Raw genomic sequence first — 20589 nt, forward strand, 5'->3', positions numbered from 1 at the left:
CAGCACTTCTTGCTGAATCATAGAAAATTTGCAAAATCATTGCATTCATATCTACTCAACTGAGGGCTGAGAGAAAAAATGAAATAATTGCCATAAAAATGTAAAACACTGAAAAATATCTTATTTAAGGATATATTAACAACATATGCCACCATATTTTCACATTTGCAAGGTATGTTCTTCTTCTGCATTGACAACTCAGCTGCATGTGGGCTCACAAGGTTGTGGAGTGCAGTAATTTGTGGTCTTCCAACTTCACCTTCTTTTAATGGTCAGTGTCAACACTTCCTATCTTTCAGTTCTTTTTGCACTATTTCACAACCTGAAAGTGGTTTAAAAAAAGGTTTACCAAATTTCTGCTTGCCGCATGTGCTGTCTTTCTTAATTTAAGTTGGCTAAAAAGCCTAACTGGCAAGAACCCAACCTTGATTCCCAATATAAATCAAGTGCATGGTTTGCAAATTTGTTGCTTACAACATTCTCCCACAAAAAAAAGGACTTTAACATAATCAACTAAAATCATCTTTGCAAGCTCTACATTTAACCCGGATAATAATATGTAGTGGAATTAGTACAGTGTAACATCAATTCTCCTAAGCTCAAGATTCCACGCACAAAATTAATTTCCATTTGTTCTAAACACAATTCAAAATATATCTAAACTCAACTGTAAAAATCCAAATTTACACACAATATCTTTTACCCATAGTCACTGAAAATCAAAGTCATTACTCCTCTGCCTATCACAATCTATTTTGTAGCTGTAAATCAAACTTCAGCACTTCTAAACTGAACTGAAGAAAAAATTGATACTCATCAGGTTTCTGATAGTTAAGAAGGTATTAAAGATCTTCGTATCTTTCTATCACAAATTTATTACAGGCATGCACTTCAAAACAGTCTTCAAATTGCCAAGCTTTGTTTTTAAAGTTTGGTACTGCTTCAAATGTAGCTTTCAGACATATCTTATAACTTAGAACCTGAAATTCAGGGAGTCTGAAGATGCAATGACTAGGTTAATGACATTACTTTTTGAAAATCTGTTTGAGAGAGAATGAAAAAAATAGGAGAGGAATAATGTCATTTAATACATTTAAAATGATTTGAGAAACGTTTCACATTATGATTAATATTGCAATTTAATTTTCCAAAGATGTATAATTTATTTAACATTATACATTTTAACTTACTCGCCTCCATGATTGTCCTGAATCCACAAATAACAACTATCTCAGGTTTAATATATCAGGTACAGTCAAACTTCAACAGGCTAAACTCGTAAGATATTGATTCATTACCAATGGTTCAGAGCTCTCCTACAGCAGGATATTTCAAAATAACAGAAAAAGGTTATGAATAGGAAACATAATTTATCGATCAGTTATAAAGAAGCTCAACTGCACAGCACAGCAACATCTCCTACAGTAAACAAGATGGACTCTGAAAGCTGAAGTGGCATTGTGAGCTAGACAGATCAAGCATATCAAATGTTCCTGTTCAAAAGAAGGTGTCCAAATGCAAAAGCACAGAAGCAAGTGTCGGCAGACACCAGTGTTTGGTGAAGGATATAATTTAAGAAAAATGTGAAAAAAATGCTCTTTTATTGGGTATCATGATGAGTCAATTTGACTTCAGTGTATACCAATGACTGTTAATTGTATGCAATTTAAAATAAAAATAAAGAACACTGAGGACCTACACCCTTTGCACAGAATCCTGTTAAATGTGTAGTTTTACTATTTAAGTCTTTAGTATATAATTTTCCACCTACATTACACGTCACTATTTTTTCAGCCAAAACTGCTGATGAATTCAGGATCATGTCCTGCATGATAGTACCAATAGTACACAGCCAACAGTTTACATTAAGCTTAGCATTTAGAAATTTAAATGTGTTATAGCACACTGTGCACAATCACATCTGTTATAATTCCCCTTGTAAATGCTCCCTTTGCAAATAAACCTCAGATTGACTAGCAGCCCCAAGGTAGGTATGTGTGATATTAACTAAATAAATAGTTACTTTATGAAGTGAAACCAATAATATCAAAGTTAGACACAATCACTACTAAATACAGTGTATAGATATATTGGAATCTTTCAGGTAGCAAATGTGGAATGCAATGCTCTAAGTGAAATTCAAGTAAACAGGGGAGAAGGGTTCTTTCACATTAGCTATGTTAGGGACACTGTATATTAGGCATTTCTTTACAACAAACAGGATGAATATTCTAGAAAATCAACTGCAATCACCTTCAATTTAAGCAGAGATAATATGCTCAGAATAAAGCAGCACTTATCAGCATAATCAGGATACATAAAGTACAAAGTGCAATTACTGTATCAAAAAAGATAAAACTCCCAATTATTCTTTACATAATTAAAATATACAAAATACACTATAGCCGGACAGCCGATCCAAGACTGTGGTGTGATGCTATTTAGAGTCATCAAGCATTATCAGGTCAAAGGGCTTCGAAGCCGGCAAACACCTCCTTCGATTGCGAGTGATTGCCCAGCCACAGCTCCTGGTGGAAGCCTGGAAATGTGAGTCTGTAAATGAACACATTAACCATTTTATGATTTTAGACAAACAATAGGTTATTTTGGCAATGAAATAGAATCAAACATTGCCTCAATTACTCCTTTAGAATAAAAATTGAATGACAACACTATTAAGTCTCATCAATATCATTTATACTTGCAATAAATTCTACAACTACATTTGGTATGCACTTCCTCAGAATTTCAGCATCCTTAATATTCTGGTTGGAAGAATGAAGTGAGAGATGCGGATGAACATTATGCAAATTGTTCGGGTGACTACACATGCTCTTGGCAGCAATACTGACAAACTACCAAATCTTTTCCTATTGCTCTTTCACCTAAAAGGAGAACCCCATTATCACAGGGGCTAAGGTAAAACTATTATTCTTTTTATTTTGAACAAGTCACAACATAATGAAATTCAGTATATTCTAAATCTATAAACCTTCCAATTGGACCCTTTAATGTTACATAACAGGGATAGCTCACAGATTCTCAGTTTATATTATTCAAATGGATCTCTAGTTCAGAAGTTTGAGTGTTGTTTTTCATCAAATGTTAGATTGTTCTTGTTGTACAGGCCAAAACAAAACTTTTATTTACATGGCATCATTCAAAACGTTTGCAAAGTGCTTTTGTAACAGCGTCATGACTGCATTCCCCTGCATCATAGCAATGTCCCTCAAGTAATAACGTTGGTGATGTGCAGAAATTTTTTTTTGATTCATTAATTTACCAGAAATGGGCACTGTAGGCATTTATGTATTGCCCATCCCAAATTGTTCACAAGTATCAGTTTTAAATGGATAAATACTGATGAGGCCTCCCACCCTTTTCTTTGAATAGTGCCACAGGATTTCTTTCATCAATCTGAAGAGCCTCATCATAATATTACATCCAAATAAGACGGATTAGGGATTCAATTGCAGCCACTTGACTGAGAGGATGGTGGATTACCACAGATCCAAGGCTAACTGTTGAGTGCAGAGAGATGCACAGATCTATCACGGCTCATAGATCATGTACTTCTGCATAACTATGGTTGCAATACAAAATGGCAGGATGGGCTATTGGTAAAAATGACAACATGAACATCAAAAGTATTAGAATCATGTACAATAAAATCAATGAATGTGCCTAAGCAAAGTGAATAATGTCATACAGTAAAATTCTCTGAATGTGAGATCTGCGCCAAAAGGTTAATAGCAACAAAATTCAATATGTCCAGGCAAAATCACACTTCCACAATTTTAACCTATTTCTACCGAGTATTTTTAATGGGTTCTGCACTTGGGAATTTCATTACTCACAAGGGTTCTTATAAACAGAACCCTCGCACATACAGAGGAATGACTATATGTTATATTAGAAGAATATATTATTATTATTAGGGATAAAGAAAGCCTTGACACCGTACCACGGATATCGTACGTTTTCCCCCTTAAGCGACACAGGAGGTATAAAAAATGGCAGTTAAAATTATATTTTATCTTGTGGCCTTATTAGAGCTTATCCTGATAAAAGGGCCTTAAGTCGTGGGAGCAGAAGACTCAGCCCATCAAATATGACCCACCAATCATCAAGATCATAGCTTATCTGATAACCCTCAACTTCACTTTTCCCCATATCTCGATTCCCTTACCAAATAATAATAATCAGATTCTTATTCATTAAGTAAGTCCCACATACTTAATGAACCAGCTTTATAGGGCTCTGCAGTAAAGAATTCCACAAATACACTATCCTCAAGAGAAATTCCTCCTCATCACTGTCTTGAGTAGGTGACCCCTTATTCTGAGATTATGCCCTCTGGTATTAGGCTTTCCCACACGGTGAAACAACCTTTCTGTATCTAACCTGTCAAGTCCCCTAAGAGTCCAGAAAGAATTGTGAAGTAGCACAAGACACTGGCTATTTGTATTAGAGAAGCACAATTATAAATTTGGTATAATTCAGCTATTAAAAGGAGTCATATTATCCTGTTGTTTAGGATATTTGAGATGGGAGAATGAGAAGGGTTGCTTATAAAGTACACAAGTAAATGAGTTTCAATAGATCCTTGGAAGTACAGCATTTAATTTTTAGAATCATCGCCCCTTGGTACTGCTTACTAATGTATGCAATGAGTACAGATTCCCATAGTAATGGAGAAGATAGCTAGACAAGTTTTTTTTTGAGAGAAAACATTTCCTGTTCATAGTGGTTATGTCATGGAATAGTTGGGTATGGGATCTCACTGCAGCATTATAGAGGCCGACTTGGTTATTTTCGAGTTAGAGAAGAATGACCATATGCTTCGCTTTTAGTTAGTTTCTGTCCTTTCTTTGTGCCTCTGCTGGAAAATTGTGCAATTTTTGTATTTTGGAATTGTTGTTTGAAATGTGCGGATGGGTGTACTTCAATGAACCAGGTGCTCTAATCTCACCAGTTTTGTATATTTTTTGTATATTTTGTATATTCATAACCTCTTGCCACTGGAGGTTTCTACAGGAGGACATTGTAAAGGCTTCCGAGGATTCTAGGACATCTTGCATTTGTGCAAGTGCACTTGTGATTTCTCATCATACTTTTCATAAGATCTATTAATTGCCCATTCATAAACATCAAAAACTGTCAAGTTTGTTTGCCAGCAATCTAGCAAAGAGAAATTAATTACAGTCAGCTTGATCAACTTATGGCAATGGGAAAGTTTAAACAGTTGACAGTAATACTGGAAATACATGCTTTGAAGATCAAAAAATTGTTAAACTGTTGTACATATCACAATAATATAACAAAAGGGAGTGACTTTACAGTTTTAAAATAAATATATGGGACAAATAACAGCCTTATATTCAATAGTGGAAAATGAATAGCATCTGTGTCCATGGATGGAGAGAATGGTTTGACCAGATGAATACTTGATCTGACTGCAGGTAATGTCAAGAGACAAAACATTATACCCTTATACACTTAGAGTTCATTCTTGCATTTGGTCAGCAGATTGCACACAGAAGTGCATAAAATACTGATTTATGTTTGAAAGAACATGTGGATTGGCAGCATATTCAAAGGGAATGATAAAAACATCTAAATGAATATTATGTAACATACATTGAGGAACTTTTATTGTCACCATGGTATGATTTAATTAATAAACTAGTCAAAGGCAAGAATCACATCCTCATTGTATGAAATGAAATCCTGTAAAATGGCAAGTATTTCTCTCCAGCAGCTCACTTAAAAAGGTTTTGTGGTAGGAAAATGAACAAAATAGTGACAAGCTGAGAACTGTAAACATTATAGCTCGAATAAGGATTGATGACATAGGTTCGCAGATACCGGATTTATCACTTCAAAATGTTAGCTTCTGGCAGACAGACCAAATGCAAACAGGGCTACCGTTAGGTTAAGAGCTAAAATATGACAATTGATCAGAAGAACAAGGTGTCAACTGGAAGATTTTACACATCTGCTACTTAGCTATGGAATGGAGAGGTAACAAAATGCTCAAAACGTGCATTTATATATAAAATTTTAGCTGGCAACTTATGGAAAGAAAGAAAATAGAATAGATAAGAAAAAATAGTAAGATGAACATTAAGCCAGGTGGAAGAGTAAACTTTTTAAAATTCATTCATCGGATGTGGGTATCACTGGTTGGGACAGCAATTATTCACCATTCCCAGTCGCCCTTGAAAAGGTGGTGGTGAGCGGCCTTCATGAAATATTCCAGTCCATTTGCTGTATGTAGATTCACCGTGCTCTTTGGGAAGGAGTTTCAGGTTCTTTGACCCACCAACACTGAAGGAATGGCAACATATTTCCAAGTCGGAATAGTGAGTGGATTGGAAGGGAACTTGTGGGTCCTACTGTTCCCATGTACCTGCTGCCTATGTCATTCTACACAGTAGTGACCATGGATTTGCAAAATCCTGTCTGAGGCGATTTGCTGAATTGATGTAGTGTTTTTTATTGATGGTCATGCTGCTATGACTGTGTGGATGGAGGATGGAGTGAACATTTGTCAATGTAGTGCCAAACAAGCAGGCCGCTATGTCTTGAATGGTGTCGATTTTTTTTGAGTGCACTTATCCAGGCAAATGGGGAACATTTCATCAGCAATCCTGATCTTGTGCCTTGAAGATGATGGGACAGGCTTTGGGGAGATAGAAGATTACTTATTTGCTGCAAGACTCCAAGTCACTGACCTGCTCTTCTAGCCACAGCATTTGTAATGCTAGTCAGTTTCTGGTCAATGGTAATCCCCACGATTATGATGGGGAATTCAGTGATGGCCAGCTCAACAAATGTTAAGGGACGATAGACAGGATCTCTCATGTTGGAGATGGTTATTGCCTGGCACATATGTGGTACTAATGTTACTTGATATTTATCAGCCCAAACCTGGATATTGTACAGGACTTACTGCATTTGAACATGGATTGCTTCAGTACCTGAGGAGTCACAAATAGTGCTGAACTGTAAGTAACTGTAATCTGTAAGTAATCTAATCTAAGCAAACATTGTTTGCTGATGATTGCACATTCCCACTTCTGATCTTGCAATGGACAGAAGGTCATCAATGAAGTAGCTAAAGATGGTTGGGATGAGGACACTGAAAAATGGGCTTAGAGAAGGTATTATTTTAGAGAAGGATCATGAAAATACTGCAAATGAAAGGAACTGGGGGCTTAAGAATTTTTAAAATGAAATTTATACAGAACCTGATGTTAGTGGCCCAATCAGGAGGTTGTTCATTGGTGCAACACACACAAAACTAGGTTCTTTTAAAGCACACTGACAGGCAAAAATATCCAAAATAACATGTATTCATTAACTCTCTCATTTCCAGGGAATTTACTTCATTCTATTAATCAACATTACTGCAAAGTGCAGTTCTCTGCTCCAGCATGCATTTAAAACATGATTTACAAATTAATATGAGAATTAGATAACTGCAGTATTAAAAATATGCTGGGAAAATAAATAATGGACTCAACATATTACTCTTCAAAGAGTTTTTTGTCTATTATATTTTATTATTTAATGTCCACATCGCTTTCATTAGTAAAAGAACAGAAAGGAGAAAATAAGACGACTCTATCAAGGGCAGAATCTGCACCTGTAGAGATCAGGTCAACATTTTCGCTTTGTTCTTACATCAGGTTGAATTCTATTATTTTCCAATATTGGCAATAATATAACCAGCCATTTCCACATGCCACAAAAAAGCTGCTTTCATCATCACTGATCAAGACAACAGATGTTGGCACGAAGCTTCCAAAAACCAACATTAAAGGCAAGTCAGCATACACAGATGAAAGCTCATTAAAAATCATTTGTTAGACCATTACTTAGTGAGAAACACAACCGAGATCTTGAGCAACTGACTGGAAAATAATATATAGCAAACATGCAAAATAATTTTAAAATGAGAAGGGACAAAATTCTGCTTTTGAATAGATCTTTTTATTTCAGTAGTCAGCTTTATAAACAACAGAAGTCAGACACTAGTAAATTGGTTTCATATATATTTAGTGCTACTAGTTTCAATTTGATCTTTCACAAACACTTAATTTTGAAAATAAACGCAACCCACTTCTCCTGAGCTTTTCCTAAGGGCAAAAAAATCAAAACAACCAGTGCGACTTCACTTTAAATCAAGTTTGGTAATAATCATGCCTATCTCTTACAGAATGAGAGAGAAATGTGTTCCTCCTTTTCTTTACTGCCTGCAATAGTTTTTGAAAAGTAAGATGCAAGTGTTTCTTTACCCCTGAATGCATGAATAATATTGAATAACCAGTTTGTTTTTGAGTCAGTTTAAATAAAGATGATTATTTATTCACATAAACACTTCAAAAACCTTAATGCTACATTTCACACACGCGCACTTGAGGGAATTACAGTTCAAAAGAGTAGTGCATATTGACAAGTTACAGAGTTCATAAGTCATGTGATTAGCTCATCATCTCTACAGGTGTGGTGAAGAATGGCTTATTTTCCATTCTTAAGGTGTTGCTATGTGAATTCAACAACCAAATATCAAAATTCAATAATCAAAAATTATATCAAAGCTATTGCAAGATTCCCTTGAAGAGCTGGATTTGCAGCAGGTCAAAGTTGGTTGCTTGTGGTTTTATTACTAGAAATCTGTTTTGCTGTACTGCTGGACTTGAAAACGTAAGAGACCTGGATACTGTACAATTTGCAGTCTCTAGTCTAATGTTGTCTATGTTGCTAACTTTGTTTTTACTGTGCTATTTGAAGTCGGTCTGTTTTCTTCCTGGTGCTTCGAAGAAAACTGGTTAATCAGAGGACAGGTTTCATTAGATGATCACATGGTCAATACTTTTATCACTTACTCTGAATGATTTGAAATTTGAAGCCAATGCTACGCACTGGGGGAATGTATGATGGCTTTCCACACTTACCCATGATTTGACTCTTTGAGCTTCAAGCTTAGAGAAACAGCTTATGGCTTCAGAGGTTGAGTTTTAAGCAAGTCCCCAAAACATTAGGTGGTTGTGTCTTGGTACATCCATTCAATTCAAGGGAGACATTCTACACACAGACAATCAATACTTTGGCATCTACATTGATATTTCATAAGTCACCTGACCCTTGCGATAGATTTTACTATCGTATTGAATGGTGGAGCAGGCTTGAGAAGCTAAATGATTTACTTCTGCTTCTATTTCATACATTTGTATGTCTATTGAAAAAGGAGGTAGGCCCAGTTAATACAGAATATATTTAAAGTTATAAATCTTACATGCCTTTATCGGGCATGACATGGACACAAGGAAGTTGGTTGCGATTGCTGCAGGACAATCATCACTGTCCAAGGATATTGGTAGCGGGTTTCCTCAGAGTTGTGTTCTAGGCCCAACCATCTTCAGCTACTCAAATGATCTTCCTTCTATCATAAGTTTAGAAGTGGGGTTATTGGCTGATGACAGCACAATGTTCAGCATCTTTCATGACTCCTCATAAGGAAGCAGCTCACATTCATACGTAGCACGACAACATCCAGGTTTGGACTGTTAAGTATTAAGTAAAAATTGTGGCATACACGCCAGGATATTCCAATCTTCATGAGTACAGAATCCAACTATCGACTCTTGACATTCAATAGCCTTAGCATTGCTGAATCCCTCACTATTAACATCCTTGAGTTAGCACTGACCAGAAATTTAACTGGATGAGCTATGTAAACAATGTAACTCCAAGTAGAAGTCAAAAGTTTGAGAATTAAAATGTAACTTTGTTAAGTTTTAAGCTTGGAGTGAGTAAGTCTAAGGTTCCACACAAAAGTGCATAAAGAATAGGAGATGTGAATTCCAGAAAACTCTGGACATAGGGTTGGAGATCCCAATAAAGGAACCTTCTCATCAAGTCATCCTGACTCAGTGAAAATACAGGCCAGTGGCACAACCAAACAGCATTACTTAAGACATCAGTAAGCAAAGTGTTTCAACCAGAATGGAAACCCAAAACAATGTTGATATGTAAGCAAACTAAATCAAACAGGAAAGCATATGAGGATGCAGAAATAACCTATAACATTTAAACTGTTCTTGGTTTGGCATCTTATAGTTTCTGGGTATGTCCAACAGCTTGAAAGTGGGTTTAGTTTAGTTGGTGAATTCTTTCCTGGTCAGCTTGAACATGTATAGGGTCATGCATTCAATAGCAATATTAATTGACAATGTAGGGATAGGATCCAAAGAATACAAAAATGGCAGAAAAGTAGCAATCCTGAGGATTGGGAGCATTTCAGGATTCACAAAAAGTTGGATCAAGGGGAGCAAAATATAGTATGAATAAAATTGCAGGGAATATAGAAAGTGACCTTAAAAGCTTCTATAAGTATATGAAGAAAAAAAAATTGTAAAGGCAAATGTCCCTTACCATCAAAAGCTGAGGAAATTAGAATGGAGAAACAAATAATTGGAAGAAGAACTGATTACTTGGCTCTGTCATCATAAAAGACAAAATAACTTCTCAGAAATTTTAGGGAGCCAATAGTCGAATGAGAAGGTGGAATTGAAGGAAGTATTTGGAAGAAAATGATATGAGAGAAATTAATGGGGTTTAAGACAGACAAATCACCACAGCCTGACCTACAGATATGCATAACTGACATCCTAGAATAAAGAAGTGGCCCTGGAAATATTAGATACATCAGTGGTCATCTTTCAAAATTTTGTAGACTCTGACACGGTTCGCCAAACAGTAATGGGAAAACATCTGTTATAAAAGGTCAAGTAACAGAACATTCGGAAAGCATTAGCGGGATTGGACAAACCTAGTGTGTGTTTATGAAAGATAAATCATGCTTAACAAATGTAGTAGCGCTTTTCAAGGCTATAACTATTAGAATAATCGGGGGGATCCAGTGGAAGTGGTGTATTTAGATTTGGATTGGGGCATCTAGAACAAGGGGAGACAGTCTCAAGATATGGAGCAGACCATTTAGAACTGGGACGAGGAAATTTTGTTTTCATTTTAAGGGTAGTGAACCCATGGAACTCTTGACCATAATAGCTGTGGAGAACAAGTCACTCAATACCCTCAAAAAAAAGATAGATAACAGTTTAGTTTTCGGAGGCATCAAGGGGTACGGTGAGAAAACGGAAGTCTAGCATTGAGATAAGACGATCAGCCATAATCAAATTGAATGGTGATGCAGACTAAAAGAGATTAACAGCCTACTCCTACTCCCAGTTCCTACAATAGACTGAATGTAATGGTCACCTTCTATTCTGCAAATGTCTTTATTTCTATGAAACCTGTGAACTGGTACACCTCAAAAGGAAAAACTGAGACAGGCATAATTCCAAGATATGGGTTATTCAAAAAACAAAATCACCATCTTGTAATACAAGCAATTCTGGGCATCACAAGTTAGACTGGATTAATGAGACCTTGGACAGAATGAGCATAGATTTTAAAAAACTTGACAACAATGGTCAAGCCATCCAGAGAGATTACACAAACTAGGGTTGGATTGCCTGGAATTTAAGAGGCTAAAGGGTGTTGGACTAAATATTAAGATATTAAGCGTGTATAGATAAAATAAATAGAGAAAAAAATTTATGCTGCATAGGGATAAAACTAGGAGAGAGTCTAAATATTTGAGAAAGACTTTTCAGAAGAGAAATTATGGAAACATTTATAGAGAGTGATAGAGTCATAGAGAAGTACAGCATGGAAACAGACCCTTCGATCCAACTCATCTATGCTGACCAGATATCCTAAATTAATCGAGACCCATTTGCCAGCATTTGGTCCATATCCCTCTAAATACTTTCTATTCATATACCCATCCAGATGCCTATTAATCATTGTAATTGTACCAGCCTCCACCACTTCCCCTGGCAGCTCATTACATACGTACATCACCCTTTGTGTGAAAAAGTTGCCCATTAAGTTCCTTTTAAGTCTTTCCCCTCTCACTTTAAACCTATGCCCTCTAGATTCAGACTCCCCGACCCTGGGGAAAAGTCCTTGGCTTTTCACCATATCCATGACCCTCAATTTTATAAACCTTTACTCCTCAGCCTCCAACACTCCAGGGAAGATAGCCCCAGCCTATTCAGCCTCTCCCTATAGCTCAAACTCTCCCAGCCCTGGCAACATTCTTGTAAATCTTTTCTGCACCCTTGCAAGTTTCACAACATCCTTCCTACAGCAGGGAGGCCAGAAAGCATGCAGAATTCCAAAAGTGGCTTAACCAATGTCCTGTACAGCTGCAACATGACCTCCCGAGTCCTATATTTAATGCACTAACCAATAAAGGCAAGCACACCAAATGCCTTCTTCACTATCCTACCTAGCTGGGGCTCCACTTCAGGGAATTATGAACCTCTACTCCAAGGTCTCTTTGTTCAGCAACACTGCCCAGGATCTTACTATCAAATGTATAAATCATACCCTGATTTGCCTTTTCAAAATGCAGAACCTCACATCTAAATTAGACACTATCTGCCACTTCTCAGCCCATTGGCCCATCTGATTAAGATCCTGTTGTAATCTGAGGTAACCATCTTCACTGTCCACTAACCTTCAATTTTGGTGTCATCTGCAAACTTACTAAGCGTACCTCCTATGTTCACAACTCCTTTCTGCAACCACCAATTGACACTGGATTGATTTCTTCTCTTGGGTAAGACTAATGAATGCTTTGGTTAACAAAAATCTAACTGATGTGGGGCAAAGAGAGGTAAGTGGAGTTAAGTCATAGATCAGCCATGTTCGCACTGAATAGGAGAACTGACTCCTGTCCCTGCAAGTCAAGCAACATGAAGAACACACAGTCTATCACATGGAGGGTTCTCTGACACCTCACTAAGCAAGTTGGTTCAACTCAAATGGAAATCCGAAAAATGTCTTGATAATCGATCAAAACAAATCACTCAGGACTGTACAGGATACTGGAGAAACAACATAACACAATACTAGGAAATATGTTGTGAAACTTGAAAGGGTTCAGAAAACATTTACAAAGATGTTGCCAGGATTGGAGGAGTTGAGCCATAGGAAGAGGTTGAATAGCCTGGGGCTATTTTCCCTGGAGTGTTGGAGGCTGAGGGGTGACCTTATAGAGGCTTATAAAATCATGAGGGGCATGGATAGGATAAATAGACAAGGTCTTTTCCTGGGGGGTGGGGGAGTCCAGAACTAGAGGGCATAGGTTCAGGGCGAGAGGAGAAAGACATAAAAGAGACCTAAGGGGCATCTTTTTCACACAGAGGGTGGTGCACGTACATGGAATGAGCTGCCAGAGGAAGTGGTGGAGGCTAGTACAATTGCAACATTTAAAAGGCATCTGGATGGGTATGTGAATAGGAAGGGTTTGGAGGGATATGGACCAGGTACTGGCAGGTGGGACTCGGTTGGGTTGGGTTATCTGGTCAGCATGGACGAGTTGGACCGAAGGGTCTGTTTCCGTGCTGTACATCTCTATGACTCTATGTTTCTCCTGTGTTTCCGAACATTACAAAACTTTTTTTCCACGTAATCACTTCTGGGTAGAACAAAGTTGCAACCAATTGCAAATCAACACTAATTACAGACACACGTATGAAAAATAGCTACTTGGGTAACATACTGGATAGTTACTGGCATACCTGGAACTGAATAATACTTTTAAGAAACATATTTTATACTGATCAAATCTGCAACAAAGTGCAATGTCCTGTTATTTGAAAATCACCTCTGGCTTGTCTGTAAGAATTCATACAATTGTCTGTCCCAGAGCCTGGCAAGAAATTTCAAGTGCCTCTAAATTTTAAAACTATTGAAAAAGCATCAAGATTGCAGCAGCTGCGAAGCTAATGCCTTCCTGGTGTTAAATCCTGGTGGTGCAATCTGAAATCATCAGAATTAGCTTCCAAGAACCAAGAAAATACCGACCAATTATAGGATTGGACACTTCCATTTATCTATGTTGACAGAAGTTTCATCTGTTCTTGGTAGAATCTTGCAGTCCATTAACAAAAAGGACGTCCACACTTCCTCGCTGGTCTTCCTCCAAGCTACGTACACCACAACCTTTTTACCAGGATGAAGGCGTTGGAATAAAGTGGACATCCAATATACTGCTTTTTCCATAGAATGATGGTGAATTTCCTTCAATGGGAGACCATCATTGGACAATGCTCATAAACACTAAACATTGAGATGGCCAATTTATAGAAGCACTGAAAATTTGAGGTTGGGTTTATCCTGGTAATTGATAATCCTGCCATTGTAGCTGCTTCAAGTTTCAAGATCAACATTAACTTTGATCAGGTTAACAATGACTCAATTTATCAAATGGCCATTGCAGTGTTGTAATAACTGCTTATTTGAAACCTGAAATCAACGTTACATAATCTACCATGAACCATAAAAACTAGTTCAATGACAAAAGATGTTTCAACTCCTTTGGATGCTTTGACAGTGCTTCAAGTTTTATGTTTGACTGCCATTTGTATACATCTATGCTCACGGGACAAGTTCCAAGTAGTGTTCAGAAACAGGAATCTGATCCGTTCATATCTTTGTTTTTCAGGGCTGATATATAATGTACAATCATATGGCTTATCCAAAATTTGAGAAAATGAACTGTGAAATCTGCTTTTCTGAAGAACTTATCTATTTTATGTGAAATACATGATTTAAAACATACAGAACATTGAGAGATGCCTAACTTTAGCTTTCTTCTTTTCAGTAAGGGTTAACATGATATCCTGCATTAACACTGAAAATTACATCCTTTAATTATTTTTTCAAGTAAACTATGAATGCAAGTTCTTTTTGAAAAGAATGAGCTGTTCAAAAAGGAACAAGATTAAGTATTTCTTAGCCCAGTAATATTTGACCGACAAATGTAACTGAAATGTCTTTTTGTTTGTTCTGAAAGACAAGCAGCAATGTATCTGTTGTACCAACATAAATCCTTTAGGTTTCACATTCCAGTTGAAGCAATGATAATCAAAATTAAAATATAACATTATCTCAAAAGGCAGTATGAAATGTTCACTGTTCAGCCCCATAAAAAAACCCAAGAATAAACAGTGTCAGACTACTTCCCTCATTAAATAATTTCTCAGTCATTAAAGAGGTTAGAAAAAAAAAATTCCAGCTTTTATACACTGAACGGTTTACCTTCAGGTCAACTGGAGAAAGCTGATATCCTAGAAATAATTGGGAGAGATAATAACAGGGGGAAAATAAAAACAGAAATAATCTTCTCAAAAGATCAACCTGTTATATTGAGGTTTAAGATGTTTACCCCAATCAGGCAATGCTTGTTAAATCCAATTTAAAATGGCAAATACTAATATACCACCTTTCCTGAGATTTTTTGATCAAGCTCGTCAACTATTCCTCCCCCCTCCCCTTCTCCATCCTGAGTATTTGTGCTGAAAAACATTTGTGGCCATGGATTCGAAGTGGGGGTGGTGAAGAGGGATTAGTCTCGTAAAGGAAGGTCAAAAGCGTAATTTAAAATTGAAGTGAGAAGAGCAGCTGCGTCTGTCAGGCCTTCAACAATACCAGCTGCAGAATTTGTGGGCAATATGGAAACAATGTACACCAGATGTCAAAGAATGGAAGAGAAGCTGCTCAGCAAGCAGCCAACTTACCATGCTTTTAATGTCCCAGTGTCACCTGTTACTGAGCAACAGTTTTATTCTGTGTGAACTGTGATGTTCTAATATAAATCAAGACTCTATCTTTTTGAGATATACTCTGTATGCTTTGAGGTTCAAACACAAAAGTCTTCACTTTGTTGCTTTCAAGTGTATGAAAGAATGAAATGTCGAGGTTAGAGATCTTCTTTGAAAACCTAAAACAAGTACTGCTGTCAAAAGAAGTGTGGGATCTGAACTATTTATGATTTACCAATAGAAAATAATCTTCGGGGTATGCTCTACACTTCAAAGCTACCACAAAATATACATTTCTGCGAAACCCACAGTTTGTTTAAGTCAGCCAGCACAAGATCTCTTAAGTTAATTTGAAAAAAAAAATTCTCCTCACAGCTGTGTGATCTCTCAAGAATCCATAGCTAGGATCAGCATTTGTAAAATGCATAATTTCGCATAACAGAAACAGCTCTGTAAAATGTTCAAAAAGATAACATTTACTAAAAAGTGTTAAGCTTGGAATTACTTGGGTTGGACTTAGACTTACCTTAGCTTTGCCATCTTGAGTTGACATATACCCAACACACATGCTCTCAGTGGTATGACTCCATAAAAACTCAACTGTGGAAGAAATTTTAAAAATAATGTTAATTAAAAGTAAATGCACTAAGAGAAATAGGCCACTCCGCAACACAGGATGGCTGGTAGTGGTGACAAACCTGAAAAGGGGCTATTTTAAAGCAGTAGCCATAATTTTACATTTCATTGACGTTATTGTAAAACAAATCTGTTTGAAGATTTTTCTAATCTAAATTTCAATGTTTTATGAAAGGGAGACTAATTATAAAAATTACTTCTCATGGAAAAAAAGGAATTTCCATGGAATTAAAGCCAAGCATATTTGTCTTTGCTTCCCAACTTCTAATCTGGTTTAGCACTTTATTTTCTGTTCACTATTTGGAAATAAAAAGATGCACAAATTTTCTGAAAATAAATTTTCATTTTAAGAATATTGACCAATTCAGGCCTCTTGTGCATTTCCAATTTTAATTGGTCATTGACTACAGCTCCCGCTTCAACAGCATTATCCCCTCCGGATTGATCTCAAAACTCTGTGACCTTGGTCTCAGCTCCAGTCTCTGCAACTGGATCCTCAGCCTGTGGTGTGCACAGCCCAGACTCTCACAGAAGCCAACCTTCCACCCATGGTCTCCATTTACGTGGCTCGCTGCCTTGGAAAGACTGCCATCAAAGACCCATTGCACCCCGGTAACAATCTCCTACAACCTCTTCGGTCAGGTATAAGATACAGAAGCCTGAACATATACACCAGCAGGTTCAGGAACAGCTTCTTCCCACCTGTTATTAGACTGATGAATTGACACTCTAGCCTCAAATAATGCTGATCTTGCTAACATTGTGCACTAAGCGAAATCACTCTATGCAATGTAACCTGTATGCCTCTGTCTAAGTCTTTTTGATCTGTATGTCCTTGCTTAGTATGATCTGCCTGAACTGCAGATCATGAACAAAGCTTTTCACTGTACTTTAGTACACATGACAAAATATCAAAATTACATTTCATGAAGCTTTACAGGAATAGCCAATCTTCAATAGCCAATATCCAGCAGAAGAAATCCCAATCATAAATTAGCCCCATTGGGGCATCAACAAGCTCTTTTCTTGACAATACTCTCAATCTTCTTTCTCAAGTGTCTGAATATAGCAAACATTTCAGAAATGGAAGGAGAAACTTTCCAGAGCCACCAGAGACTGGTATGGGACTAAGTGGGAAAAGTTCCAGAAAATGGTATCAAGTTGGGATCCTCGTTTGATCCCACTCTCTTTAGACTTTTCTCAGGACTGGATTAAAGGGCAGCAGGCACTCTCCTTGCATCTGTCGGCTGAGTTATTTAGTAGACATTAAGTTTGTTAAGAAGCCAAGATCACCAAAGTGAGTGCACAGCAGCAAGAGTTTCTTCAGGGAAATTGACGAGCTGGGAAGGATTTTATCTGTTACACTGAAGAGATCCAGCCATTGCCATCAAGAGTTGGCTGATCAAAGTACTTCTTCTGAAGGCTCTTTCACCACTTGACAGGTGATTTTCAATTTATCCTAAGGCACTTGAAATGGATTACACTTCATTCACCTGGAGATCATTGGTATGAGCCTTCTGCACACCTGGAACAATTTATTCAGCTCCATCTTCCACCCATTGCTGAGGGTCATGAACAGAAGCCACACAACACTAGAGGGAGCAGTAGCGCAGTGGCAATGTCATAATCTGGAATTAAAAGTTAGTTTAATGATTAACATTACTGAAACTATTATTTGCTATGAAAACCTATCTGCTTTACTAACGCCCTTTACAGAACTAAATTTGCAAATCCTTCCTTTGACGGGCCAACTCGTGACTTCAGGACTACAGAATAGGATTGTATCTTAACTACTTTTAAGGTAATTGGGGACAGGCAAAAAAATGATGCGTTTACCAGTGGCATGCACATCCCACATATGAACAGAAAATCAGTCCAGCTCAGCAGGGACAATTCCAGCAGCATCAGCTGCTTTTTCCCTATTGACATGCCCCTCCACAGGGCAGATAAATGGACAATATTATCCAGCTAAAAAGGAAGCAGGCAGGTCAAAAGAGCAACTACAGGCAGAAGCTCAGTTCTCACAAAAATTCCTTGAGGCAGGTGACTGCTGCCATCAACAGCTTCCAGGAACAAGACCTCCTTTCCTTGGGAGGAGGTGGACATGAAATGCCAATGGCTGGTATGACCGGTCACTGGTGGGAATACCCCAACCCCTACCACCCCTAAGTCTCTGACCCTCTTAAGTTGGGTGCACTCTTTTCCTGCAAGAACAGAATACCTTCACAATTGCTAGAAAACAGAGGAGGATGCCATTTTTGGAGAATGACTGAGAGGCCTGAGAGCGCACCTGAGAGCAATGACTGGGGAAGTGAGGTTTGATTTTAAGATTTGATTTATTGTCACATGTACCTAAGTACAATGACAAATTTTGTGTGCAGTACAGGCAGATCATTACATATAAAGGACATATAGATCATGCAGATCATAACATATAAAGGACACATAGATCATAGGGTGTTTAGAGCGAACAAGGCAGCCAAGATTATGGCTGTACAGGAAGTGCACAAAAGCAAGATCAACATTAGATTTGAAACTAGACAGGTCTATTCAGCAGTCCAATAACAGTTGGGAAGAAGCTGTTCTTGAACCTGTTGATATGTTTTTAATCCTTTGCCTGACAGAAGAGATTGGGAGAGAGTATAACCAGGGAAGGAGGGGTCTTTGATGATGTTGGCTGCTTTCCTGTAGCAACAAGAAGTGTAGATGGAGACCAAGAATGGGAGGTACCAGCATGCAGAAGAATAAGGTACACTGTAACACGTGTTGTCCTTAGGACAACTATGTAGGAGAACACTAAGCAAGGCAGTGTGGTCATGTGAAGTTATACTTCCAATTTGCCACATCCTTCCAAAGTCAAGAATCCTCTTGATGCACCGATTCAAAGTTGGAGAAGTCATGTGCTCATTGCTGACTTCTTTGATCACTCTGATCAATATAATAGTGAGACACTCGGAGGTTGTCCTCACAGGTCTCTTCATTCCTACAGTTGCTGTGGCCTGAAAAATCCATGCGCTGTGATCTTCTTCTCTGATCCATGCAATGATTTATAAAAATTGACACTTCATTTGACAGATTGCTGCATCATTCTGACCTCCTTAAGTTGTCAAGGAGCCCAGATATGGGGTGCCAATTGGTTAACTCTGATAAAGAACAGGTGTGTATGCACTCAGACTGATTCATGAAGAAAGAACGTCCTGAGACTAAGGTAGTGAGATTCCTGCTATATTGCTTACCTAGGAGGGGTTGAGTGTTTAACGATGATTCGGATTCTAATGAGCATTTGCAGCAGCGAAGAACAATGACTCCTCCGAGGACAGTGTCTTCATGGGCGAGGAATGGTGAACCTACAAATGAGTCAAAGAAAACACCTTTATTAACAGAAACCTGTAGGTGATTCAAATTTGAAATTTCATCAGCCTTCCAGTTTCAAAACAGCACTTATTCCTTAACATTCAAGATAACTGACACTCTAGCTAATTTGCACAATCCTATACACAGCCCAGGGTTAAAAGGGGAATTAAACTACAGCATGTTAGCTTAAATATCACATTTTTGGTGGATAGTTGGATACAGTTCCCATTGAAATAAAGGTCCAGGGATAGAACAATGTTAAGTTATGCAATCTACAGAGCACCTGCATAACATGAACAAGAAAAAGAATCCTTCCACATACTGCCTTCCAGGGTTACATTGAAAACTAGATGGTAAGAGTGATGGGTAATACTTACATGCAATTATTTAGCAACGTTCAAAGGATTTTATTAACAAAATTACTACTTCATCAAAAAGAACTAGCAGGATACAAGACAAAAAACAATAAGATTTCTGGAAGCTAATGACACCAAGAGATAGAGAGATAGTGCAGAACAGTGGCATCTGCCATGACCTAATCAAATGATACAGCAGGCTTAATAGACTGAATGGCTTACTCCTGTTCCCATGGTCCAGTATGGTATGAATGGCCACCTTACAAGAGGACAGTCTGAACAGTATATTTAAGTGCGATAACAGATTCACCTACACTGCTGAACTGTGCTCAGTACCTATTCAATTCCAAAAAGAAAAATTTAAAATATCATAGGTTAATATATGAAAATCAAAACTGTTACTTCTCAGAATAGTATTTTAAAAAGAAAAAATATGATTAATTATTATTCTTAGCTTTTATTATGTTGCTGTGCAAAACCATTTAAGTTTTAAAATAGAATGGGTGATTACAAGTAATTGGCTGAAAAGGGATTATGGAGATTGACATTGTGAA

The 20589-nt window shown here is 37.5% G+C and overlaps 1 protein-coding gene across 2 annotated transcripts in view; it reads right to left on the reverse strand.

Moving 5' to 3' along the window:
- Positions 1 to 1120: 1120 nt before the first annotated feature.
- tasp1 (taspase, threonine aspartase, 1) overlaps positions 1121 to 20589 on the reverse strand; it is a 104178-nt gene continuing 84709 nt past the window's right edge. For both annotated transcript variants that reach the window (XM_072581518.1, XM_072581519.1), the window contains exons 11-13: positions 19562 to 19672; positions 16216 to 16289; positions 1121 to 2553 (exon numbers count right to left, since the gene is read on the reverse strand). In XM_072581518.1, coding sequence (XP_072437619.1) covers positions 2461 to 2553; positions 16216 to 16289; positions 19562 to 19672 — 278 coding nt within the window. In that variant the 3' untranslated portion in view covers positions 1121 to 2460. The remainder of the gene's footprint in view (positions 2554 to 16215; positions 16290 to 19561; positions 19673 to 20589) is intronic.

Source organism: Chiloscyllium punctatum, chromosome 11 (assembly GCF_047496795.1).
Source record: "Chiloscyllium punctatum isolate Juve2018m chromosome 11, sChiPun1.3, whole genome shotgun sequence".
Taxonomy (NCBI): Eukaryota; Metazoa; Chordata; class Chondrichthyes; order Orectolobiformes; family Hemiscylliidae; genus Chiloscyllium; species Chiloscyllium punctatum.